The sequence below is a fragment of the Cuculus canorus genome, chromosome 18 (genome assembly GCF_017976375.1).
Source record: "Cuculus canorus isolate bCucCan1 chromosome 18, bCucCan1.pri, whole genome shotgun sequence".
Taxonomy (NCBI): domain Eukaryota; kingdom Metazoa; phylum Chordata; class Aves; order Cuculiformes; family Cuculidae; genus Cuculus; species Cuculus canorus.
The window spans coordinates 12,099,410-12,125,578 of NC_071418.1; the positions used below are offsets into that span (position 1 = coordinate 12,099,410).

General features: G+C 41.4%; 1 protein-coding gene across 4 annotated transcripts in view; it reads left to right on the forward strand.

Moving 5' to 3' along the window:
* Positions 1-26,169, forward strand: part of OGFOD3 (2-oxoglutarate and iron dependent oxygenase domain containing 3) — a 45,719-nt gene that overhangs the window by 3,761 nt on the left and 15,789 nt on the right. For 3 of the 4 annotated variants that reach the window (XM_054083544.1, XM_054083545.1, XM_054083543.1), the window contains 5 exons: positions 6,155-6,230; positions 7,183-7,225; positions 13,606-13,670; positions 14,265-14,321; positions 20,518-20,671. In XM_054083544.1, the coding sequence (XP_053939519.1) occupies positions 6,155-6,230; positions 7,183-7,225; positions 13,606-13,670; positions 14,265-14,321; positions 20,518-20,671 (395 nt within the window). The remainder of the gene's footprint in view (positions 1-6,154; positions 6,231-7,182; positions 7,226-13,605; positions 13,671-14,264; positions 14,322-20,517; positions 20,672-26,169) is intronic. The other variant, XM_054083546.1, reaches the window with a different exon arrangement.

Below are 26,169 nucleotides of genomic sequence, written 5' to 3' on the forward strand. Positions count from 1 at the left end.
GACATGGCTGGCATCACCCCGGGAGAACAAAGAGGGTTCCTCTTAGTTTGTGTTCTAGGTTTCGAATGAGGTGTTTGCTTGCTGCTTCTTAACTTCTGTGATTGATTTTGGTTTTTAGCAGGTGTTTGTACTTGTGCTGCCCTGTAGCTGCTTTCGGGAGGAGACCAGTGGCATTAGAAATGCGTGAGCATCTGTGTTGTGAGGTGGTGAACTGAAGCCGTGCTGTGATAAGGAGCTTTGCTCTTGTTTTTTCACCTCGGCTCCTGCTTGGTGCCCACGAGAGGGTGGTGGTGAGCTGCTGAGCCCGCTGTCCCCAAAGCTGGCTCCTTCCTCCGCCTCTGTGTCGCTGCAGGCCCAGTGAGGCAGGAAATGTGGATTGCGGTTCTCTGCCAAATTGGACTCTGGTCTGGAGCTTTAGTCACTTGGTTGGAAATCGCCTTCTATCAGTCAATAGCTTTTCGTTCTCTGTCTCCGCTCTGGCTCAACACCCCCAGCTGCTGTCTGTGTGTCAGATAGAGGCAGATTCCTCTCAGCACTTGATGTCTGATGCTCAGCTGTGAAGTTTCTACAGCTGAGATGAGCTTTTTATTTATGCACCTGTCCCTACTTCAAACTGAACCAAGTGCAACTGAGCTTCTAATTTGCTTATAATGTTATGGCAGTTGGTGTCACAGAGTAGTGGTTTTACTTCCATGGTGCTGCCTGCCAATAAACCTGCTCCATGTGGAAATAAAATGTTATTTTTCAGAGACTGAGCACTTATTATATTTGCAGAAGAGGAGGTGTTTTGTGAGCACTGTCTCATCTGTGTTCTGAACCCCGGGGCCAGGTCTTGGCTGTTTGTGCTTTCTTGAGATTTGGTTAAGTGCTTAAAACTGCTGTGGCTACTAGTATGTCTGATGAAACTCACGCATAGTCTCTTGTGTGTGTTGCCATATTGTCTCAGACTACAAAGCATCCATGAGCTTTAAGACACTTTTCCAGAAACTGGTTCAGAGGGTGTGGTAAGCAGAGAAGTCTGAGCAGTGGAGAAGGCCTAGCACCTAGGCTGTTCGTGTGGGTATTGGGATGGTGTCCCATAACTCTTGGCCTCCTCTTAGCCTGCTTTGAGATGGGTTGTGTTAGGGGAGCATCATGGTGGGGATTTTTTCCTCATGTGAATCATCCTGGCCTTGGCAGTGTATGGTGCTCAGTCAATCACCACTTTGCGTAGAAGACAAAGCTGCGGTTTATGCACTTGGAGCTCTTCGTTATGTTCTATTTTCTGTTCACTGAACAGGAACAGAGGCCGTAGGGTATACTTGTGTTTTTGCATGCTTTGGAATGCTATTCCTTTACCGTGATTGAGAAAACTCTTGGATCCAAAGCAGGGTGCCTGGTTGGATAAGTGAATGATTTTGTCTGCTAGGTATGAATTTGAGGAAGCTACTGGGTGCTTTGTAATATTAAACTGAATTTCTCCTGGCTGCAGATTCTCCAGATGTGCTTTTAAAACACTTCAGTGCTCCCATGTACCGTGGTCTTTTAGACAAAAATGACACATTTTTTGATGCTAAAATTGTTTCAAACAGACAGACTGTTCTGACTTCTCTTTCGGGTTAATCCAGTGTTTGTGCCTTGCTGCTGGTACCTGTGCAACTTTACACTGGACTATCTTTATCCTGTTTTTCTTCTCAGTTTGGAAAAGCTCTGCTGTTGCCTTCAGAATGCTCCTGCTTCCGGTACTATCTTTGCTAGCTCTTTGTCAGAGACTGTAGACACATAGCAATCATCCCAGGGAACACTGTGGTGTTTGCCAGATCTAGGCTCTCCAGCACCAGCCTTTCCCAAAGGGTGAGGTCTGTGCTGTTTGCAGCGGGAAATGGAGAGCACAAATCTCTTCTGAAATCGGAAGTCTTTGTTAGTGTCCTTTTTGCAGAATGCCATACAAATAAAGCTCTTTAGACAGGTTTGTGCTGGAGTATTGAAATACTCCTTTGAATTTACTCTTTCGCACCTCTTCTCTCCTTGAGCATCAGCTTTCCCTCATCTCTAAGGGAATTTTCTTTGCCTTTCAGGCATTAAAGAGACCTTTTCAATGGCAGAAGGAAAGTCATTCCCCTCTTCTTGTTTCTGTTAGCCGAGAGAGCTTCTTTGTGTTCTGCTTTCTTCTGAACTCCTTAAAATCTCATTTTTTATCAGCCAGTTTTAATCCTGTTTTGTAACAGTACTGTAAAGTGTACTGCCAACATCCAAACTCATGCTTTATAAAACCGTTGACATCTTTATACCCAACAGATCATTGGATACAATGTGGAGTATGTTTCATGTGATTTGTGATAGATACTGTTCTGCAAATCTTTTAGTTGATCTTGTGGTTATGAAATAAAGGTTTGTTAAGTTTTTTTTTTCAGTTTGGGAACCCAAATTAGTTCATCTTTGGCTGTTTTTTACATGTATATATGTTTAAAACTGGGCGCTGGAAGCTGTTAGCACCTCAGCCATCTGTCTCACTCTTTGGGTGAGTATTTGCTAGCCTAGAGGCAGAGATGTTTTGTCCCCTCAATTGAATGCTTTTCAGCCTGGCGTGCAGAAGTGAATAACTGATTTGAATCTGCCACTGCTGACACTTGATGGAGCCTTTAAGGCACAGCAACGTAAAAATGCATACATTTTTGTTAGGGCTGACAAGAAATAGTTTGCAGCTTTGCTAGCTGCTACTAATTGCTTTTCAGAACTGCTAGGTCTGCTCCAAAGGAATAGAGCATTTCCTACGCTTGCGTTTTTATTGCAAGACTGGCAGTGTTTCACTTGCAAATTATTGGTTCCTTCATTCCTTTCATTCTCTCCCCTTCCCTTCATTCTCTCCCCTCCAAATCTGTAACTTAAAACAACTTTCAATCTATAAAGCCTTTGTGAATTTTTGTTGGTTTGAATCGTGTACCTTTGGGGTTGGTACTGTATTGCAAAGTGTTGCTCTTCCATATGCAGAGCACCTTTGGGTTGCTTTCAGAAGTTTTAATTGTTCTGGTGGTTCTTCTATATCGAGGCAGTAGGGCTTCTAATGAATGGTATGTTTGGCTTCTCCTCATTTAGCTCATAGGGTCGATAAAGAGGAGAAAAGCGAGCTTGGGGAGCAGTCGTACTGGTTCATTCTTGTTACAGTGCTGAGTTCTGTGCTGGCATTGCTAAATGGGTGCTTTAGAATGTAATCTCCAGTATTATTTAGGCTGCTGGTTTCCTAGGTCATCTTCAACTACCTTAGTGCACGCTCCCCGGAATCTAAATCTTGAGCTGAAGTCAGTGAGTTGCTGCTGGGTAGTCAGAGAACACAATGAATTATCTGGGTTGTACTCCAGTTGGTTTCCTGACTTTGATCTGTGTTTATGCAGTCTGCTTGGTGTGCGTGCCTTTGACTTCGATTTAAACATACGTCAAACAAGGGACTCTCCTTCTCCCAAGCAAGGGGACAGTGTGTGTAAGTTGGGGCATTGCTGTCAGTGCTCAGCCTGTTCACCTCCACATCTCTCTCTCATTGCTTCTCGCCCTTGTCAGAGTGCTGGTGTGATTGGAGGGCTTTGCAGTGCACCCCAGATGCAGCCAAGGTGTCTCCACTGAGATGGAGTGGAGATTCCTGCGAAGCACTTGTGCTAAGGCAGGATTTTTGTCAATGTCTGTTCAGGGTTATCATTTATTGGTTGCTTTTGATCGCAGAAGACTGATGCTTTTGACTTGCGTGAGGGAATTGATTGAGTTCTTTCCATGAGTTTTCCTATCACTCCTCTTCTCTTCTGATGAGCAAATAATCCTTGAAGAGGCACTCAGGTCAGGAACAGTAAAGTGTGCTGTCAGATGCCAGAAAACATACATCTCAGATTTTTGGTGGCTTTACATCTATATATGGATCTTCCCCAGTAAAGTGCCAAGTGTGACATCCCAAGGTCTCTGGTGGCTCAGAATTGATCTTATTTCTTCTTGCCAGACTTCTGATTTTGTAAGAACTTTCATATATTCTTCACCTGGAACTCTTGCTGCTGGCTTTTTTTTTTTCCATGAGCTTTTAAAATTTAATGTTAGATTTCTTAGAAATGCATTTTAAGAGACTTTTTTAATCAGATGTCTAAGCTGTGGGCTTTAAGGCACTTTTGTGCAAAGTCTTATTTGAAAAACTGCCCTTGAAGGTATGTTTGTGCAGACACCCCACACAGAATGTTACTTGCTTCTTTTTTGACTCATCTTTGAAGAGGGAGGGAGTTGAGCAAATCTGAAATATGCTGCTCTTATTCTCCTGGCAGTATGGCTGGAATGTGCAAATCACTGCTTTTTTTATGTTACCGTTGCTTTTCCAGTGGATAAATGCAGGGGTTCTCCGTGCTTGACCACAGGAACCTGTTAATAAACTGTGTGATTAGGGTTGAGTACCAAAACATGGGTTAAATTCAATTCTTTGTGTTAACATGAACTAGAGTGTATTGATGAGCCTACGTAAAGGAACTGTACCTGTTCAGGAACCCCTGTTGTTGGTACTGTCTTCGTTGCTTGAAATGTTTGTGTTCTAGCCATGTTTTTCAGTTTTTTTTTTTCTGTCTGGAAGTCATTTCACTCCTGTCTGAGGGCATTTTCACTTTTCTGTTATCATCCCGGTGCTCTGGCATTACGTCCACTGCAGTCTGCATCCAAGTGTGTCTTGTCTTCTGCATCTCGCTTTTCTCCAGCACAATTGACTTCCTTAATCCTGTTGAGACTGTTTGGTTTTGATTCAGAACTCTCTTTGTGTTGTGTATTTGTACCTAAGGGTGGTGTGTAGTGGACCTTGGAGTTGAAAACTTACCTGGACTGTCATAGAAAACATTTTGTGTACAGACACGTGATATTAAGGGGGTTTAGTTGCCAGAGATCCTGGCTAATTTTTGAACTGTCACCCTGAGGCGAAGAGATCCATGTGGCACTACTGAACTTTCTTGTTCTTGCCTTGCCTGTCTGCAGGCTAGAATAGAGTCAGATGAAATCATCTAAGATCATCTTCCCTTCAGAGACCAGTTATATAAAGAGGAACTTCTGTTTCACTACTGCACTTGGGAAGATGGGGAAAAATCACTGCATCTGCTTGCCTTGCTGCGTGTACGCTGGGATACAGATGCGCCTCTGATACTGCCTTACTAGACAGAGGCCACCTCCTCCAACTCAAAGTGGTAGATGTGCAGGGGAAGCCCAGTAAGTTTGTTTTAATCACAAAGTACGTTATAAATTTGTAAAGACTTGTGACAGACTTAAGGTTTCTAAGAATTATTTTCAGATCTATAGGAAAGCTAGTTTGTTTTTAAAGGCACGATATTGCTGTGCGTTTTTCTTAACCTATGCTCTGGAGGCTGTAGGTTGTGCCTAATGGCCACATCGCCAGTGGCTGTGCGATTTTGGGTGTTGAGATTCACAGAATCATAGAATGGTTTGGGTTGGAGGGGACCTTAAAGCCCATCCAGTTCCACACCCTGCCATAGGCAGGGACACCTCCCACTGGATCAGGGGCTCCAAAGCCCATCCAACCTGGCCTGGAACCCCTCCAGGGATGCGGCAACCACCACTGCTCTGGGCAGCCTGTGGCAGGGCCTCCCCACCCTCACAGTGAAGAATTTCTTCCTAATGTCTGATCTAAATCTCCCCTCTTTCAGCTGAAAACTGTTCGCTCTCGTCCTATCCATGCACTCCTTTATAAAGAGCCTCTCCCCAACTTTCCTGTAGGCTCCCTTTTAAGTACTGGAAAGCTGCTCTAAGGTCTCCAGTCCAAAGATTCATTCCTTTTAGATCATCTCTGTTCTGCTGAATTGCACTGTGGACATAGCAGAACATAAGTTGTCAGCTTAGTTGATGTCATTCTCCTGAATGACAGCAGCCAGCTGTGACAGGGAAAGTGAGGTGGCTTAAATGAGTCCTGGGGACTTGAATCTCTGCAGAAGCAACAGCAGCATTGTCTCCTCTCTGATTTCAGTGTGAAACACATCAAAATGGAGATGTCACTGTGTTGTAGTTTAAGTGATCTAAAATATTCTGAGATTGCAGATACTCCTGTGGATCTGAAAGGGGACTAGGAAAATATTAACAGGGAATAATAATAGAGATTTGTTTTGAACGGCTTTGAAAGATTATCTTATCGCTTTTCTCTTCCTCTGTCTTCCAGGGTGCACTCCTAGAAAGTGTGGAAGAGGTGTAACCGATGCAGTCATCACAAGGGAAGAAGCTGAAAGAATCCGTAGGTAACTTTTCTTTTAGCTCTTTTAACTTTTCCGAGCACTTTAATGACAGCATGCCAGTGTTCAAGGTGTAGCACAAAGCTCAGTAGCTGAAGTGGGGTGGGTTAAACTGGGTAACACGTTAGCTGGGTTTTTTTAAAAGGCATTTTCCATTTTTGCTGCAGTGGAGGCTGTTCTTTCACAGTCTGCCTAGTGCTGTGGGGCATGACTACTGTAGGGGGAAAAAAAAGGCGAATGAGTTAAGTAAGTTTTAAAGAATTTTCACTTGGCCTTCTGTTCCATTTGGCCTTTAAAAACAGAACAAAACAACACAAGCCTCCTTTCAGCTGAGCATTTCTGGGTAATTGTGAGCTGTTGCTAACCCTGTAGCCCTCTACAAACACTAAATAGGGAGTTTTAATCTAATAAGAAGGGATGCTGTCAAATGATGCAGTTAGAGAAGTTATCACCCTCTTTGAGCATGATTTGCACTTGATAATCATGGAAGTGGGGAATGTCATTGTAATGCTCGGTGTGCAGCTGGTACGCAGCTGGTACGAGTGCTTTGTTTATTAGTCAGACTGGCCACTCTGATTTCACATTCAGCTGGGCTCCCGATTTTGATGACTATCTCTGCATTGTATGGGTTTATTTATACTGCCTCTAAGAATGAGATCTGTTTATTTTTTTTAATGTTTAATCTTGTATTTGAAAGACAGTGGGGTTTTGGGGGGCGTATTTTGGGGATTTCTGGAACGGGGCTACAAGCTCAAATGTTCTGCGGCGTAGTTGGTTTCTATGACAGGCTGAAAGATTCAGTTTCAAATAAATGGCAGCTTCTCTTCTCAACTCAATATTATGATTTATATTTGGTGCATCAAATCGCACTTACTGAAGAGTAAATGTTGTAAATAATGACATGAAAGGACAAACTAATCAGAACAGTTCTCATTTGAGGTTATTGTTTTACCTGCAGAATAGCAGAGAGGGGACTGTCCTTGGGAGGATCTGATGGAGGGGTGAGCAGCATCCTGTTACTTTTTACATTCTTTACCACCAAGGCAAGATTATAAATACATTTTTGGGGCTTGAGAAGAGGAGATGGAGAATTTTTCCTTCCATTCAGACTTGGAAAAAAATTTGCTTGGGAAGTTATTTTATCTCCCCTTAATACTTCTGCTAGCGGTATAATTGGTGACTTCTGCCACACGTTTGGCATTTCCTATTAATCAGTTTGGTTATTTCTGTCACCTCTCTTGAACTGATTTTGTCTTCTCCATCTGGAAAGTTACTGTAGCAGAACTCCACAAGTTAGACTGCTGAAACTAGATTACAGTGGTTTTTTACAGTATCATGTAGAGATTGGATTTGTGTAGTGACAAAAAATACTCTGTAATGTCTTAATAATAATATTCTTTAATAAGAAGAAATATATTCTTTAAAAGTGCAAACAGAACCACTTTTTTTTAACAAGCACCTTTATTTTTATTTCTTTCCTTTCTATCTCTCTTGTCAGTCAGGATGTTTGTGTGTGAATGGGGAGCGTTTCTTGAGTATTTGTAAATACAGCCAGTTCTTTAGGCCTCTATTGAATTAGGGTGTATGTTGGAAGAAAAAGCGAAGGATTTCAATGAAAAAATAAGACATTATTGTCTTTGTGGTTTCTTAGAAATACCTGCAAAAAATATATGCTGAGGAACTTAAGCAGTGCTGCCCATCTGAAACAGTATATTTACAAGATTTAACATTCTGTGTTCAGTTCTGTCAGGATCCCTTGGATTTTTTTCAGTTCTGTGGTTGCAGAATTTTTCCCTTTGCTGGGATTCCCTGGCTGTTGGGAACTCTGGCTCAACTCCTGTCACCAATGCTGTCAAGTGGACTTCCTCTCCCGTTCTTTTGGGAACTATGTGTGATTTTTCATTAGACTCCCACAAAGACAGATTAGAGGGCAGTGTGTAACAAAGACCTGCATGAATTTAGACCACAGAAAGCTCCTGCCCAGTGGCAGATGAGGGAACTGGGGAAGCTTGAGACAGAGAAAGCTTGGAAGAGACATGGAGGGAGTGACCTTGCTGGCTGGTGCACAGAGCTAGACGGGCATCCTGAGCTGGTTTACTTGGACAATAAGCCAGAATATCAGACAAATATAAATCCATAATCTACATCATCTTGGAAGTGTCATTGTGAGTTGTTGGTTTTTTTTTTTTTTTGTAAAAAGAGGGAAATGGAGGGGCCAAAGGAGATTCTGTTGCTGCAATAAGTCTGTTAAGAAATCTGATGTCCATTGAGTGGTGTGGGCTCTGATCCAAGCCTTCTCACATTCCTCCTAAGCTGTAAATGTGAGAAAGTTATTGCATGCTGCTCCTCCTTAGAGAAAGGTGCAAAAAGGAAGTTGTGTAGTATTTCATTGAGGCCTTATCTCAAATAACACTGAAAGATGCTAAAAACACAAGCTTAACAGTGTTTCTGTGTTTTCAGTGTTTCTGGGAGATAATGTTTAGGAGAAGCCTTTAGGTAGTCTCTCTACCAAGCTTCTTTTACGCCTCTTTCTCCCCTGGTCTGCTGTTTTCTTCTCTTTTTCAATGTGCATGCTTGCCATAGAGTGAGCCTTTTCCCAATACTGCTATTGGGGCTCTCAGAGTTCATCAGTTACTGACGTGTGTGTGGTGATGATGCATAGATGAAACTATTTTCACTTGAGCCTTTTATTCTCTTTTCAAACTTCTTACCTACATAGCATACACAATGTGTCGTGTCTTCTTTTATCTAGGGACTTTGCCCATGTGCCTCCCCAGCTTCAAAGCCTGTTGGATTAGATCTGACTTGTTGCTTTACATTTCTTAAGCTTTAGAGTGTTTGGATAATTCAGTCTAATTATGTCTGTTGTTCTAGGACTGATTTTTTTCCTTTAAAATGCCTTAAATAACTCCTTGTTTCTGTTTATTCTTTTTAATCCTGTCTTCATCCACTTTGCGTTCTCCACTATTCCAAACAAAACTTCATATTTCTGCTGGAGTGCAGGCTGCATTTTCAATTTCACTGATTTCCTCTTAACCTGTTTTTAAGCAACACGTCTGATTTTGTCTGTCATATAGCTTACATTTTCAATTCACAGCAGTGGATCTGGGTCTGTGTGTCGGGATATAGTTGAAAGACCTAAACCTGCAGTTTGTGACTCTTGTCAGTTCTCTCCTCCCTTTATTTGCTGCCCTTTCCTCTTCCTCAGAGGGCTAAAGTACAGCACAAAAAACTTGTTTCCCTTTCCATCCTTTTGTGTTGAGAAAGTCCTGGCAAATGTTTGACTCATTGAACTCTTCCAGGAGTCATGCCCCAGTTGTTATACTGAGTTTTCTTTATTATCTTCCTTTGTTATTTTTCCTAGATTTATTTTTCTGTGCGCGCACACACACAGTGAAGCTAGAAAAGGTTATTGTAATATTTTATTCTGACTTTCACCAGGATCCAGAGAAGCATCTACTGCTCCAGTATGCTGCTTTCCCTTGTATGTCTCTGAAAAACAGTTTATACTCTGTTCCGCATTCACAGAATGTGAATTGCATTAGTTCTCTTGATGTTTGCCTCAGCTTAGGTTTTTTCCTTCTTTATAAAAATAATGAACTTTCCCTTTCTTCCCTGCCTTGTATTTTCTTGCACACTACCCCTGCTTGCATTACTACTTCAGTCATGACTCATTCATTCATGTCTTTGTAGGTGCTGCCGTCATAACATCTCTCCAGTGTAAATGAAACAACTCATTTCCTATCAGATCTACCTGGCATTTATTAAGAAGCCCCAAAAAAGAAATCCCAGTCAGCTGCAGCCTGTTCCCTGTATTGCAGGAGTAGCTACCTGGACCTCTCTTTTGCAGGGAAAACTAAATTCTTCGTCACTGGGAGAAGCAAACGACTTGTGTAGCTGTGACGCCAAACAAGGTTTTCTGATGTTGGCCCACCAGCCCATGCATAGAACAGTATTTCTGCAGACTATATCCCTCCTTCTTGTTTCTGATTTCAGCCCTCCCAACAGGATTTTAAAGTCCTCAAAACACTGTCAGCTCTGTGTTTTCTAGAGAGAAGGTAAAGCTTCTGCATAATACTTGTCCTACCTCCTGCCTCTACTACAGCCTGCACATTTCTCTTTCTTCCTAATTCCGTCCTGATAACAGTTAGGAAACTCACACTTGGGAGGAGTGAAAGGCTGACCTGGCAGTGAGTCTTTCACTGTAATTATAGCTGTGTGTCCATGTGATTGGCTGGACTCGAGTCCAGGAAGCTGGGGAGGAACTGGTTGTGTTTAATCTCTGTCTGGTGTAAACTTGTACTGGACACCATAGCCAAATATTGCATTTAAGTCCCACAGCAATAACCTGTCCCTCCAGCAACGGGAATGATGTGTAGATTAGGTTGGTAACACTCATGTCTCATCATTAATCAGTGTAACTTTTAAGAAGCGTTACTGGACAAACATAATCCTTGTCTGTCTGCTCTCCAGATTCAGGTAGGGAAGGGTATTTGAAGGCTGTTGTGTTCTGAGACTCCCCGTATGCCTGCTTGCAGGGACAGCCATTGGGATGCTGCCCCGGAATTGGCTGTGTAGAACCTCCGTTGCTCGTCCCCCTTCTCAGCTTGAGTGTGCGAGCATTCCCACCGAAGGAGTCGGGAAGGCTTTTTGAGCTCTGCCAGCTTCTCTGTAGACAAGTAGAAATAAATTTTGCATTTTTCTCTCTCGGGCAGCGTTTCTGCTGTTTTCTTTAAAATCTCAGCTAGAACTTCAGTGGGTGGAGGATGAAGGGAGTTGCTGTAGATGTGAGTGTGTGTTTAATGACTGACTATCCCTTTGAGTGCGGATCAAAGGCAGGGCCTTTGCTTTGCAAGATGGGAAAATTGATCCTTTTTACTGTATGCTGAGAAATGATGTTTCCTTGCATGTTCCTTTTGGATCTTTTTAGCAGTGACATGATGGAGAATGTGGGGCTAACACTACTGAAGGTCCAGAAGAACCTACGCTTGTGCTTTTATTTTTTTAAAGGAAGTTCAGTTTCCTTTCTATAGAAGTTCAGTAAACCAGGATGTTGGGGTAGTTGTGTTAAACAATCTGTTGGAAATAGGTGTTGTGTATGTGTTTGCTCTGTTCCTGCCCTCTTTAGGTAAACTTTGAGGAGCATTCAGCCTGGGAACACTGACCTGAATTGCAGGCTGGCCCTCCATCAGGTAGCTGAGCTTGACACAGGCTCCCACCAAGGTGTTCTCAGTGTAGGAAATGAGGCTGGAAGTGTTTAGTGTTCTGAAATGAGAGAGGCCAAATGAAATGTGTTTCAGTTTCTTTCCAAGGTAGCTGTTAAACGTGAGCCGTGCTTATGTGTAACCATGTCCCTGCCTACATTTGGTGTTCAGTTGTCTGAAACAATCCTGAATATTCTGTCTTTTTCAGATTCCCTTTTCCGTTGTCTTCACCTGGCTTTCCTAGGCTTTATATTGTAGCTATTATCTTTTCAGCTATGAATACCTACAGTTCTTGGGGATGCTTCTTATTGATTCATTCAGTCATTTTGGATCTTCCCAACTGTAATCATCCGGAGTTTGAAGAGTGGGAAGCGTGTACCTTTGGAAAGCATATTGAAAGTATTTGAAAAATTAATCTTTTCAGATGTGTCCTGCTATTTCTCCTTATAACCTGCTTTAGCATGATCACAAACATACATTTGAAGCTACACAGGGGCTGTTTTACTTCGCTGTAGTTTAGGTTAATGTACAGAACCGGAAACCTATACATGAAAATATTTTGCTTCTAAAACTTGACTAAAGCTGATTATGGGAACTGCTCTCTCATGAGTGTGAGTAACAGTCTGCTGAGGCTTTTGGAGAACTGGGGGAAGGGGAGGTCTAAAAACCTCATACTGTGTCTCTGGAATAGCTTGGTATTTTGTATGTTTTTAAAGGGGTAAATAAAATAATTTGGTTTATTAATAGTCATTTAGGTTTATTAAATAATAGTTATATTAAAAGAAGGTTGTTACTGTCCCTTTTAAGAAGAGGCCTTAGTGGAGTTGCCCTGATTCAGCTCTGAAGCTCACAGCAATTGAGCCTGCAGCGATTTTCTTTTGCTGAGAGATTGTCATGGGCATTTTCCTTCAATGTGATCCAGAGGATGGAGAAAAGTGGTTTGAGACTAGAGGGGAAACTTGGCAAATGTATTGCTAGCCTTACCTTGCAGCTCCCATATATCTGTGCACTGATGCTTTACTGCTGCTCATTCACCAGCCTGTCTGCTTGTGGATCAAAATCCAAAGTGGCTTCAAACAGTCCTGTTCCAACCATGTCCTGAAATTGTTGTTGCTGGGGAGAGGAGAAGGTATCATTCTTTCCAGGCAGCTCACCTAGGAGTATTATTATTGTCTGGATTTTGTTAGAGTAATGTGCGTGGTGTGTGCTGCATCCAGAAATGCCAAACTCCAAGATGAGTGCTTTTGCCCAGACTTTGTGTGTTGAAGGTGTCATTACTTTGGTGCTGTTCAGGTTAATTATCTGTTGCTACCTGTTATTCCCAGTATATATATGTGTGTATATATATATATATATATATATATATAAGGCTGCAATTAAGCAGTCACATTTTTAATATAACTGAAGCAAAACAAACATGTATTTTGTGGACAGCAAGGGACATACAAGGTGAACTTTGATTCCATTTAGAGAAATAATTTAGAGTCTTGAGAGGTAGCTCTCTGTCTTGGCAAATCTGAGTGTTAATCTTTTTAGCCTGGTCTGGAGCTCAGCAGAAATGTTTGGCTTGAGTCGGGTGAAGAAATGGATTGGATTTTCGTATGTAAAATCTTTCCACTATCTGATTTTCTTTTACAGTGGCTTAGAGATTGGAGAAAAGAAAGTTTAGCTCTACTAAGCCTCAGAATTATAATTGTTCTTTCAAACAGACTTTTATGTCCGTATTAAATATGAGAAGTATACATGAACTCATGGCAAAGGAGAAGTTTTAATAACAAATGCCGGGCAAGATAAATATTAGTGCTGCTATTTGAGCGCTTCACAAATATTGGAAAATTAGTCATCCGTGTGCGGAAGGAATCCAGGGACGCAGTGACTTGCTCCTGGCCCATGGAGGAAGACCCTGGCAATGCTGTATGTCAAAATTGAATCTTGGGAACAGCAGTCCTATGCTTTATTTGTCGAACCTGAATATTTTGTGCATCTATACAGCAAACAGGGGGAGGTTTGTAGTTGTAAAGTAAGCGTTAGTGTTGTGAACCCAAATGCTAGAAACTATTTTACTTGGAAGGCTGTGGGAAGTGGGAGCCAAACTGGGACAAGTATTAAATATCATAGCTAAATAATGATAAAACCTTTTCCGTGCTTGTTTTTCCTACTTTTGTTTCCTTTCCCAGGCATCAATTTTGGACTTGCACTCTGGAGCCCTGTCACTAGGGAAGCATTTTGTTAATCTGTACAGGTAAAATGGGACTGTGACTTGCCTCTCTCCTCCTACACTCGCAGTGCTCATGGCCGTTTCAAAGTTCTCTGGCCCTGTGGGCTGGGGTTAGTATTGACAAACTGTAGAAGTTGGGTGGATTCACCACAGTTCCATGACCAGTTAAAAAGCTTTTGTGGCATGGAAACCGATCTTTTGTTGAACTGGGCTCTTTGTCAAGCTACCAGTACTTTTATTTTCGGAGTTCTTCTTGCACCAGTAAATAACAGTATTTTTTCACATTATAAGCTTGTCAGCAGTAGAAAAAAAATAAAGTCGGCTGAGCTCTTAAAGGCTTGAATCCATGTGCTTATTTCATGATGTGGGAGAAGACTTTTTTCATGCCTGGGGAATTCCATTATCAGTTGCTGCATCTCAATCCTTTAATCTTTTAACATTTAATCTGTGAACAGTGCTTTGGGAACATCACACTCAAAAACATTTGTAGGATTTTTTTGTATTGTGTTTTTATTTATTGGCTGTGGATAAAGCACAAATTGGGGGGAGAATGCATCTCTGTTACTGAGGCAGGCTGATTCAGCAACTCCTCTCTTAGACTGTTGTTTATTTTTTCAGGTACTTTGGGGAGAAAATTCAAGACATTTTCACAGAAGAGGATTTTGCGTTATATCGGTAAAGGCTTTCAATAACTGCTGAATGAACCACAAAACCTAACTTCATGGTTTGTTGCAGCGTGCAGGTTGGGGAGGGATTGTCCTTTGGGTTCAGACGTACAATTGAATTTGCAGCTCAGAATAGTAATCTCTGCGAGAATGAAGATGCCTTGAGGAAAATAAATGAAAGGACTTTTAGGTGACTGCCAGATAAATAACATCTGCTGCTTTGAACTTGTCTGCGTTACTGGTCTCAGGACCAAACTGAGGGTGTCAATGTAATTGAGCTGATGGCAGCACCTTGCATCTCTCTCTGCGTAAGGGGTTCTTGCTAGCCCTGCAGATCTGCAAGCAAGGAGAGGTGCTTCATCTGAGTTCTGTGGTTATTTTCTGGAACGTGGTAGCTGGAATGTAAAATCCTTTAGCGTTATCTCCTGTTTCACACATGTTATCCAAGAGGTGTTGCCTTAGATGGTAAAGACAGTCCTGCACTGTTATTACATTAGGAACTTGAGCGTAGCAAAACATTAACAGTGGTGAAGCAGGAAGTGGAAGGATTTCAAATTACGAATGTTTTGGCCAAAGAAGCAGAGCATACTTTCCCCCTAAGAAGTCATAATGTGAAGTAGCGCTACAGTGTAATAGCTTTGGCATCCAGTGCTTTTAGCTTTCCGGTTGACCTGCTCATATACTTAGTGAAGACACAACCATAACGAGTTCCATGTGTCTGAAGGTGTGTGGCCAGAGTTTAGGAACAAGCATTCTTTGTTGACTAGACACAATAAATCTGTAGTTATGCTTTTCAGTTGCTTTCTCATAATTTAAAATGTACCTGGCTTTAACACTTTTAACTCTTTTTGTCTTTTTTTGTTGCCTTTCTGAAGGGATATGACCTCCCTCTAGTGGTGGAAGCAGTATTAGGTAGCCAAATAGGTTATAATTTTATTACTATAGTAATTTTTTGTCTTAGAAGCAAGCTTCAAGTGGTTAATATAATATCTGACAACTATTTTTAGATACTGTTGTCTTTATAGAGGAACTTTTAAAAAATATGTTTACTTCTGCCCTTGCAATCACAAAAATGAGGTGCTTCCTCGATTCCTGTTAAACTTTGAATGTATGAAGAAAACATTGTCTCTGCCTCACCAAGGTAGAGGGGAATATCTTGAAAATAGTCTTTGATCTTCTACAGAATGAAAGACAAATCAAAGAATCTGTAGAAATAATGTATGTGAAGGAGGTGTCTTACTAAAGAAGATTTGTTTCACATGAATAGAAATGAATGAAAATTATTGAAAAATTGCACGTTTCTGCTCCTTATTCTGTGAGATGAGGCAGCTGCTAGTAAATATCAATATTCCATTGGGATTTGCGTGCCAGTGTAGAGGATGTTTCAGTCTGCTGGATACGAATCTAATAGAAGCTATGTTATTAAATGCTTCTGTTCATACTAATGACAGTGCGTTACCACAGACCATAGTACCCAGTGTCCTTAATGAATGATTTTATGCTGTTCTTGGGAGTGTTCATCCTCACTGCTTTCACTTACCTACCAAGGTCAGTTTAAAAATACACTCTTGAGAGAAATAACTAAATGTGATTCATGTTTAAGTATTACTGACTGCAACAATAATAAATCTGAGTAGGTATTCTGGGCCAGGAGGCTGGTTTTTAAACAATCTCTGTCAAAATTATGTTGCTTCAGAGTCAATTATGGTTTCTAGGCTGATGCTTTAACCACCATCTGCCAAGCATATTACAGCGATTCCTTTTGTTTCACGTAATAGACGCGTCTTTATCCAGAGGAGAGACCTTTAAATCTGGATGCTTGGTTTAATGGTTGTGACTTTGGCAGAATGTGGCACCATCAAAGATTTATTCCAAAAATTGTTCAACTTATTAAGGTAGAGGCGTAAAGCAGAGGAAGAGCCGAGAGCTTGATTTCTCCCTGTATTCATTCTGCATGTGTGTTTCTGTTAAAACGTCCTGGCTGTGGAAGAGCATTGCTTTGCCTGATTAGTGCTGCCTGTGGTGCTTTTCACTGGTAACGGCGTGGCAGTGCTGACAAGTGGGCGAGAGCTGTGGAGCTCTGCAGAGCTTTGAGTGTTCCTGCTGCTGTACTGAATTGCACTTTGCAGCAATTCCTAACAGTGCATCTTTTGGCAGAGCTTGTGTCTTAGAGAAACTTTTCTGTGGCACTTATAGGTCTTTTACTCAGTCTTTTATGCTGCTGCTGATACATTAAGCTGGAAACTTTGCGATCCAATGAACATCCTTTCTCTTAAGTTGTGTGTGTTTGTGTTCCTTGGATTTCTAGCTACTTCATTGGCTTTTTCTTCCTCATCGCCCTGCTTCCAAACCCAATTTCAGTAACTGCTTCTGTAGAAGAAGTAGTAACTTTTGTTCAGTGAGTTCTGCTCTGCTTCTCCCGTAGTCTGGCCTGTGCATCGTAATATTATCCAGAGACTCAGTGCAAATGGACAAGGTTTGCAGCTAACAAATTCTGGGAGAGATTACTCTGTTAATTTATGTTGTCTGGGTGCTGTATTCCTGCATTTATTGCCCTGGCTGAGCGCTGTGCAGTGCAGCTCGTCGGAGCCAGGGTACAGCCAAAGCAGTCTGAATGGTGAAACAGTTGCTAAGGAATGCTTAGATTCTTGAGCATAAAGAAATATTTTCCTTGTAGCTATAGTACATCAGAGTTCTCTCAACAGTTTTTGATGTATGGGGAGTGCAAAGAATAAGTGGGCCAAGATCAAGAATGGAGGGGAGACTTCTGACCGAGGCTCTTACTGCTTCTGCCTGCATATAAGAAACGGCTGAGCGAACAATGTGGCTTTTACTGTATGATATTCAAGGTAGCCAGAATTAGGCTCATTTGTTGCTTCTTTGATAGCACTTTCTAAGCTGAAATTTGGCTTATCTTGTCACATGATTTAGACACAAAGTACAACGTGCTTGTCCTTAAGTATTTTACCAGTAGTCTAAATAGGCTGCATCTGGAATAGCAGGGAAGGGAATGGAAAGAAAAACTTGCAATCATGATACTGGTAAATATTGAAATGGACAGGTCAGTGGAAAGCAGGCTGTACAGAGTAGTTCTTATAGGCTAAAATGTGATTTTTTTATACTGTTTTTGAGAATGGGTACATGCTGTATTTGGCATGTACTAGGCACAGAACAAGCTGAAGTACACAGACGCGTGCTCACATATGTGCTTTGTAGGATTCTAGACAAGTTAACCCCTCTTGCTCATTGAGCTCTGATGCCAGTAGTCAATATTCTTTTGCCTGGTGACCTCTTGAAGGAAGACTTGCGATAAACTTGCTCCCTGCACATGTGATATCACGGTGTGTCTATATTATGTGTTAGCACAGCTGTAAGGGAGGGGGTAAATACCTGTTTTAGGAACCTGGTCTGAGATCTGTTACAATCAGTGAGGCTCTTTGATACTTGTTGAACAGCAAATTATTCATGTGCCTAAAATTCATATTAATCTTCTACATGTGCAATGACTGTCTTGAGATTAAGTTTTTGAGTGATGCTGTGGTATGTAAGATGACAGCTCACAGGGCAGCAAAAGACGGCACACAAGTCAACTGGAGAAGTGCAAGGCTGGCACCTCTCGTCACCTCATGCACTTAAAGAAGCTGCTGTGATTAAATGTAATACTTGAAGCTAGCAGTACACAGTGAAATGCGGCCAGCAGTGTGCTTACTCAACCGAAACTCAGCTTCCTGGGTCAGCTGAAGGCAGCTGCTTCCATGAGACCAGGACAGCACCTAATGTCACGTTTTTAGACCTGTCACCTCTTCTGTTTCATTGCTATGCCTTCCTATGGACGGCTTCTGCTGCCTACTTGATTTATAAACAGGAGAAATCAAACTTATCTTCTGAAAAAAATATGCTTGTTTTCTCTTTGCAGCTTACTTAAACTGTTAAGTTTATTTTCCTTTTCTTTTGATAACCCACTGGCTGGTCCAAACCAGGTAGATTTTTGGTTGCTGTTGTTGTCCGTTGAGAAGAATTGAGTAGAGCTTTGCTTCCTGCTTGGCTTGTAAAACGTGCAGTCTTGCCCAAAGCCGTTGGACGTAAGTCTCAAAGAGAAGCTTTAACAGAGCTTTATAAACACCAGACGGCAAAGCTTAATAGAAAGCTTTAAAAGTGGAAAAGGAATCAGCCTGAAAGAGGAAGCATTACTGCTTAGAGAGCAATACAACTACTGGAGATTTAGAGTTATGTCAAGACTGTGGCTTCACTACTTCAGAGCAGATATATTCCAGCTGGCTGATGCAAGCGGCCACCCGCTGTCAGGGCCAGGGAATATGCTGCTTTAGGATTTGTGGGTTAGGCTATTAATTCTTGGGCTGGGTTGTTCAAAGTGCCAGCTGCCCTCAATTCATGATGAAGTGAAATGAGTAATTACATTTACTGCTTTTTGAGAAACATAAGGCAGCCTCTGTGGAAGTCCTATTTCTTGGAAACAAAACAGTTGGAAAGATCAGGCTCCCACAGGCATAAAAGGAAAGACCTGTCGATCCTTTCCTGATGTGAGTTTTACAAACCAAGCCACTCAGCTTGCAACCTCAGTTCATGCAGCCTTGTAAATACCTGGAGATCTCAGCTCTAACTTCATTTAGCAGTTTTGATATTTCACTTGTACATTAACTTGAATTGACCCCTGAAGCTTAGACTCCCCAAAAATGTAAAGTGCGAGAGGTTAAAAATCATGTCTATGTGCGATATTTTTATTTTTGGTGAGAGAGAGGATGTGAACAGCATGAATGTTTAGGATTTTTTTAGCACTTGTGCAAACAGTTTTTAAGAGGTGACTTTCACAGGCTAACACCACAGGTCTGGTTTTAGTTCTGTCACTTCTTTTTAGTCACTGTCTAAGTTACTTGGAGAAATACGTGGAGAAAACTTTCTTGAAAATTGTGCTGAAGTTTGGTGCTACGGTGCAAAACTGCTCAATGCACAACTCCAGAAGTGTGTTTGCTCAGGGTGTCTTGTTTGTGTGCTGCTTTTGAAGCAGTGAGGAAGGAAGAAAAGGAAGACTTTATACGGTAGATATGAATGTGTTTAAAATCAGGATAAAACAGTATAAAGATTTTCAGAAGCATAAAGGATTGCGTCTTAAAACCCCTGATGTTTTCTTTTTGTCCCATTGTGTTATTCCATTCTTTGCTGGTTTTTATGTCTTTGAAATGAAATACTGTCTGTAAATGTTTACTGGGGGGATTTGCCAGTGGCATTCCTGATATATCACGAATCTTTAAAAGTAGCATTGGCTGAACTAAGGCTGGCAGTTCTGGATGGCCTGTTCTAGCCCTGCATGCCGTGACATCTCTCCTGAAAGACCGATGCTGCTATATGTGCAGTTCTGTATAATTGTTAGTCTTCTGTTTTCAAAATCATAGAATCATAGAATGGTTTGGGTTGGAAAGGACCTCAAAGCCCATCCAGTTCCACCCCCGCGATGGGCAGGGAGACCTCCCACTGGATCAGGCTGCCCAAGGCCCATCCAACCCGACCTTGAACACCTCCAGGGATGGGGCAGCCACCACTTCCCTGGGCAACCTGGGCCAGGGCCTCTGCACCCTCACAGTGAAGAATTTCTTCCTAAGATCTCATCTAAATCTCCCCTCTTTCAGCTGAAAACTGTTCCCTCTTTCATTTTAAAGAAAAATCTAGTTGTCACACCAATACCTACACTGTCCAGGAACCCTGAGTTTCATGTTGCCAGAGACTTCATGAGTTAGTTTAGAATCTTGCAAAAAAATGTGAAGCCTCTTCAGAGGCAACGCCTCATGAAGATGCATCTTTCTAGTTATCTGCCTTGGATTAAAAATTTATATGTGAAAGACTTTCATCTTTTCGGTAGTTAATAAACAGTGAGATACACATTGCATTTTTTCAGGACAACATACTGTTTATACAAAGAAACTTCCAAACCCAGGCCACAGGGGACAAATGGTTTCTTTTTTGTTGCTATGCTGAGAATTAAAAAAACAACAAAGCAACAAACCCTAACTACAGGGTGTTCTCTCTTCTGATGTAGTTGATCTCCTTTGTTTAAGGCAAAATAAGAGAGAAAGTATGGGCTTATGTACCTCTTATGATTTCTTAGCTCTGAAGAAGCAATAGCAGTGGATTAAGGGGAAACCAGAAGAAGCAGGAGAGGTGTGTCACTTGGCATGTTGTGTTCTTTGCAGTGACGTGAGACAGAGAATTCAACAAAGGATTGCTCAGGCTTTTGGCATCAGCTCTGCTTCCATGTACCTGACGAAGCCAACATTCTTCTCAAGAATAAACAGCACAGAAGCTAAGACAACGCACGATGAGTACTGGCACCCGCACGTTGACAAGGTAAGTAGGAGGCAGATGGGATGGAAACATTTCCTGTTATAATTAGATCATTTTACAGTCACTTTGCATTAAACAGTCAGTAAGACATATTTGAAACCTGATACTTGTAAAGATCCTTTGGGAGATGAACCTCGTGGAAGGATAAGTGAGTTTTAGAAACATGGCCTGTACATTCTTTTTTATTTTCTGTACTTTAGTTCTGCTAGAATTAATAAATGGTGTGAATGACAAGTTGGGCACCTCTTGTCAGAAGTGAACTTGACAGAAGTTGACTTGCTCACACGAAGTGTTTCAGTTTCATCAAACCTATGTTTCCAGTTCGGGTATTGCTCTTGCAGTCAGGTCTGGCAGGAGCTATCTCCAAGTGCTCATTCAGGCACTGGTTTTGGTTGATCTGAGCCTTATGATAAATGCTTAACTTGTGTGTTTTGGTTATATGTGACCTGGTGCTTTTTTACTGCATGTTCTTCAGTGGGGAAATAGTAGCTTCTACACTTTCAGGAGTTTGACTGCCACAAGGTAAAAGGAAGTGGTAAACTTCAATAACTGATGGCTATTTTCTCCACTTTTTCGGCCCAGAGAAATGTATTTTAGAATTTCAGACTCTGATTTATCATTATAATGAGATTTGTGTCTGCACAAGCATTAGGCTTGAAAATATTCTCCTTACTCTTTTCTGCTTGTATTTTGCATTGCTAAATGAACAAGGTGGTCGGATGACCTTAGAAGTAAGTGTTTCTACCTGAATTCTCTTCATGGAAACAGACTTGCTTCTAAATGACAAAATAATTTGTAAATTATAGGAAAGCTTTATTTGCTTTGTAGAAGCTGCTTCTCCGTTATGGCATCCTGATATTGCCCGTACGTGATGGACAGGAGGAGAGATGTTTTGCTTCTTCTTTTCTATCTTGTGAGCTGTCTGTTCAGGGAGCGGATAAATCAACTGATTGGCCTTGGCTTTTTCTAACTTGCTTCCAGCTTCGAAAAACAAAACAAACACAAAATGTGGTCTCTTGAACTTGCTATGCATCACCTAAACCTAAATAGTTTCTATACTGAGTAACTGGGTAGTCTGATTTATGGCAGCAATGGAGAGGGAATTATATTACCAAACACTGTGTTCATAATCATGTAGAATTTGGCTCCCTAAAAATGTCATATCTGCTGTAAAATACGCAAAATGATTATGCTAAATTTCTTTGTATTTTCTGAGGAAAGTATTTTTTACATCACACTGGGAGTTAAAACTGCACCTTGTGCTGTTTATTCTCTATAAGAAGTTGGAACCTTTTTCACTTCTGTAGTGGGTGACTCCTGCAGTAACCTGACTGTGTGGGGAAAGCAGAAATATTCCAACCTTTGAAATGCTTTTAGTCTGCACCTTAAACTTAGGTTGCAGATTTGATCAAATATATTTTAACGTGGTTATTTTCATTCTTGTCCAAGAGCTTTCTTGCAGTAAGGGTTGTGTGTGAGTATGTCAGATTTGGGCCACTGTGCTGTTGCGACAGCAAAGTTGCATGCTAAGCTGAGCCTCATGGGGATCAATTCCTTTTCATTTTTTGGGGGAGCACCAGGGAACAGAAATTCCACAGTCGCCAGCTGCAGTGAAAGGGGCATTGTGAGTGCTGAGAAACAGAGGCCTAGAGCAGACTTCCTGTGGGTATGTCTTGGCCTCATGACTTGGAGGTCCATTTCTCACTCTTTTGGTCTTCACATGGAGAAAATGCGGTTGCCAGTGCAGAGGGTGTTGAAGAGAGATGGACAAGCTGCCGTGGGCTAGGATTGCTCTTGTGGAAACCGCCCCAGCTTAGTAGGTTATCTCTTCTCTAAGATAAAAGACTTCAGCTGTTGCCAAATAATGCAGTTACTTTTATGGTTTAAAAGATAACACTTTCCATTGTCCAGCTGAAAATTCTGAGTTTAAGCCAGGCTAATGATGCTTTAAATAGGATCTGACAGAGATGCATCCTTGGTCCTGTTCAACTCATGTCCATCGCGAGGAGTTCAAATTACATCATCATGTGTCATTGCCACAAGACACTGGCTGCCTTTGCTCTTGGTACATCATTTGCTTGAATTGGCATCAAAGGATTAATTTGAATCCTTTTCTTGTTGCACAAGCAAGCCTGTTAATTCCTCTCTCCTCTATGTTTGCATGTCAAAAGGTCTGGTATTTTCCCCTTAAGTGCAATTGGAGCAGAGCTGTCTGTGTTTCTGTGCAGTATGTGTACAGCATATAGTTCTACTACTGGTGTACATTATCTGTATCTATATTGTTATGTGTTTAAAAAAGAAGTATTTATAGCTGATAAGCAATGCAGGAGACTGAATTCAAACAGGAGGTTAGTAGGTCAGAAAATATTTCGGAGAAGGCTAAACAGGATAGACAGGTCACGTAGATTCGCAGGTTGTCTTCAACGCGATCAGCCTGTCTTGTATTTTAATTTCTCCAACAAAGTAACTTTTACTTACTGCTCCTAGACTGTAGTTGAAAGCAAGGGAAAAAAAATGCATTGCTGTTGATCTGAAGTAGCAAATACTTCCCAGAGAAGAGCAGTAGCAATCTTATGTGGCCTCCAAAACAAGTGTAAATATCAGGGAGTTGCAGAAAGATCAATAAAACTCAGCACGTTAAATATTTTGCCAGTTTCTTGGATGCTTTGTCTTGTATCATTATTTATGCTTTCCCTTTGGAACAGAACAAACCACTCTATGTATTTCTGCGTAATCATTAAACAGTGAAGGTGTCTCCTGGAAGACTTGAGGATTTTTTTTTCCCTGCCCCTCTCCAAAATGAAGCCTTTGAAGAATGAATCTGACGCATTCTTTGTTTCAAAGTCTGACACTGTTAGTTCAAAGACGTAGGCTTCTTGGAGCACGTTAATACCCCTCTTGCCTTTTACCCTGTATTGCTGTCTGTTCCTCAATGTGAATATCCTTCATTTGGAGCACTTTAACTACATAACAGGGTAGCACAGTTCTGTTGTGTCTGTATGAGGCTTTGTTTTTTCCCTAAAATTTGTGGGTTTTATTTACTTAGGAGTAGAAACCATGAAATTGCCCAAATAACTCATTTAATCTTGTTGAATTTATAAGCATCTAAACCAAATAAAGAGAGTGTTGGCTTAAGATGTGGACTTTCATCTTGGATGGAATTTGTTTGGAACTGAGCCTTTCAAATGTCAAATGTCTCATTTATAATGGAATTGCTGTTGCACGCTTGCTTTTGACAACAGTATAATCTTCTAATGTACTCTAATAGAAACAATGTGGGGTTGAAAGATTTCTGCAGTCCTGTGCCTGGGCGAGGAACCTTCACAGGATTGCCAGGCTCCACAGCAATACCAGTTTTGGTTTGTTTTCATTGTTTTTTTTTTTTTCTATGGGGGCTATTCCATGCCTTCAGTGCAAATTTTCTTGTCTTTTTTTTTAGCTTACCTTTGTTCATGAGCAGTTTCTAGCTGGCTTTTTCGCTCCTCCCGTCCCCATGTATTTTTAGGGTCTTATTCCTTTTCAGCCTTTCTTTCTCTAAGCTGAGCCAGTCAAACCTTCAAGTCTTTTTACCTGTGATATGATCTCCATCTCCCTGTCCCTCTCTCCCTGGCTGTTGAGGCTATTGCTGATAGCAGCTGCTATCTATTCTTGCAGACTTTTCACTCTTCTTTTTCTTCCCCTCACGTTGTTAGACATTCAGGGAAACACATCAAAAGATCTTGCTTCTGCCTTAGGACAGCACCGTCTTTGAAATCTGAGGAAGGTTATTCTCATGTCTGCTCAGACTTGGTACCTCAGTTCACCTTCACCCCCTCTGATTCAGAGACGTACTCTTTGGTGTCAGAGTACCATTGGAGGGAGCTGTCAAGGCCATTTTTTGTGACTATCTGCACAAAGACATAAATAGAGTTTTGACTCTTCTTTCTGCAGGACATCACACTAGATTTGTGCTGGTTGGAAAGTGCATATGTGTTTGTATTTTCTTCTGCAATGGAAAATAGAGCATGCTGGCCTAAGTGTCTTTCTTCGTAACTGCAGGCTTGTTGCACATTCCTGTAGGTCTAGTTGCATATAAATAAGTGTCCCTCAAAAGACCCAAGAGTGTTTCTCTGCAAAATGTGGCTGGCAAATTCATAGAATGATAGAATGGTTTGGGTTGGAAGGGACCTCAAAGCCCATCTAAGTTCCAACCCCGTGCCATGAGCAGGGACACTTTCCACTGGATCAGGCTGCTCAAAGCCCCATCCAACCTGGTCTTGAACACCTCCAGGGATGAGACAGCCACCACTTCTCTGGGCAACCTGTGTTGGCGCCTCACCGCCCTCCCAGTAAAACATTTCTTCCTGATATCTAATGAAGATTTCCCCTCTTTCAGCTTAAAACCATTCCCATCACTGCACTCCCTAATAAAGAGCCCCCTCTTAATTCTGACTATTAGTTGTATTTATAGTAACAGCCTTTAAAGAAGTATGATATTAATATCATTATGAGCATCTACCATTAAATATTAGCTGTGTTTGGCTTGTTTGGGTAGAGGGTACTCAAAAAGTGTTCTCTACCTGTATGAAGTGTCAGGCTGAATGGAAACGCCTGTGTTTTTTCTGTTCAGTCATTCATAAGGAGCTATAGAAATCTGACTTGCTGTGGTGTGCCTGTATGGCTTTATCACCTGGTTTTAATGACAGCTTTTCTTATGTAGTTTGAACTTCTGGTTCAGTTATTAACCTTCTGACACTGGAAATCATTACCAGAGTCATAAATACTTTTAATATACATGGGGGACTTTGAGCATTTTGAATAACTGACTATGTTTTAGTGACTCATTTCCATAGCCTCGCGTTTCTCAGGCCTGGCTGCCTTCTTAGAGTCGGTAATGACCAAGAACGGGAACAGAAAAGCCATTTTGTATTGCATGTATGGTTCCCCATATTAATCATCTATAGAAATTGGATGTGCTTGGTTACACTAAAACAGTTTGTAGTCAGCTCTGAAAAGTTCAGAGTTGGTAAAACCACCTTGGGGAGGATGGAGAGTGCGCTGATAGGGCAGAGATTGCTGCACCACTGAAGATAAGAACATGTAAGGACAATTTTAATGCGTTATATTTGAAAGTATCAGTTGAATGAGCTTCTCCACTTGCTAATGCCTTTGCTGGCTGGAAGACTTCTGAAACTGACTGGAAGTTTTATCACCAAATCAATGAGGGTGGAAGTAGCTTTACGAAGCTGAGTGCCCAAGGAGGGCTGTGGAGTGGCTGCTTTGAGATGCTGCAGTCCCCTGTGCTCACTGATTCCCATTTATCACCTTGTATTGCCACTAAGATTTGGGTAGATATGGGAAAAAGGGGGATCATTTCTCTCATTCCTGTGATCTGAACAGTGTAGTGCAGCATTGTCACCGGATTTTTGCTTTTTTCCTTTAATCCCTTAGAGTCAAAATAATAAAATTAGTAAGAATAACCAAATCTTCCATCAGCTGCTTTGTTTTCTTCAGTCACTGCC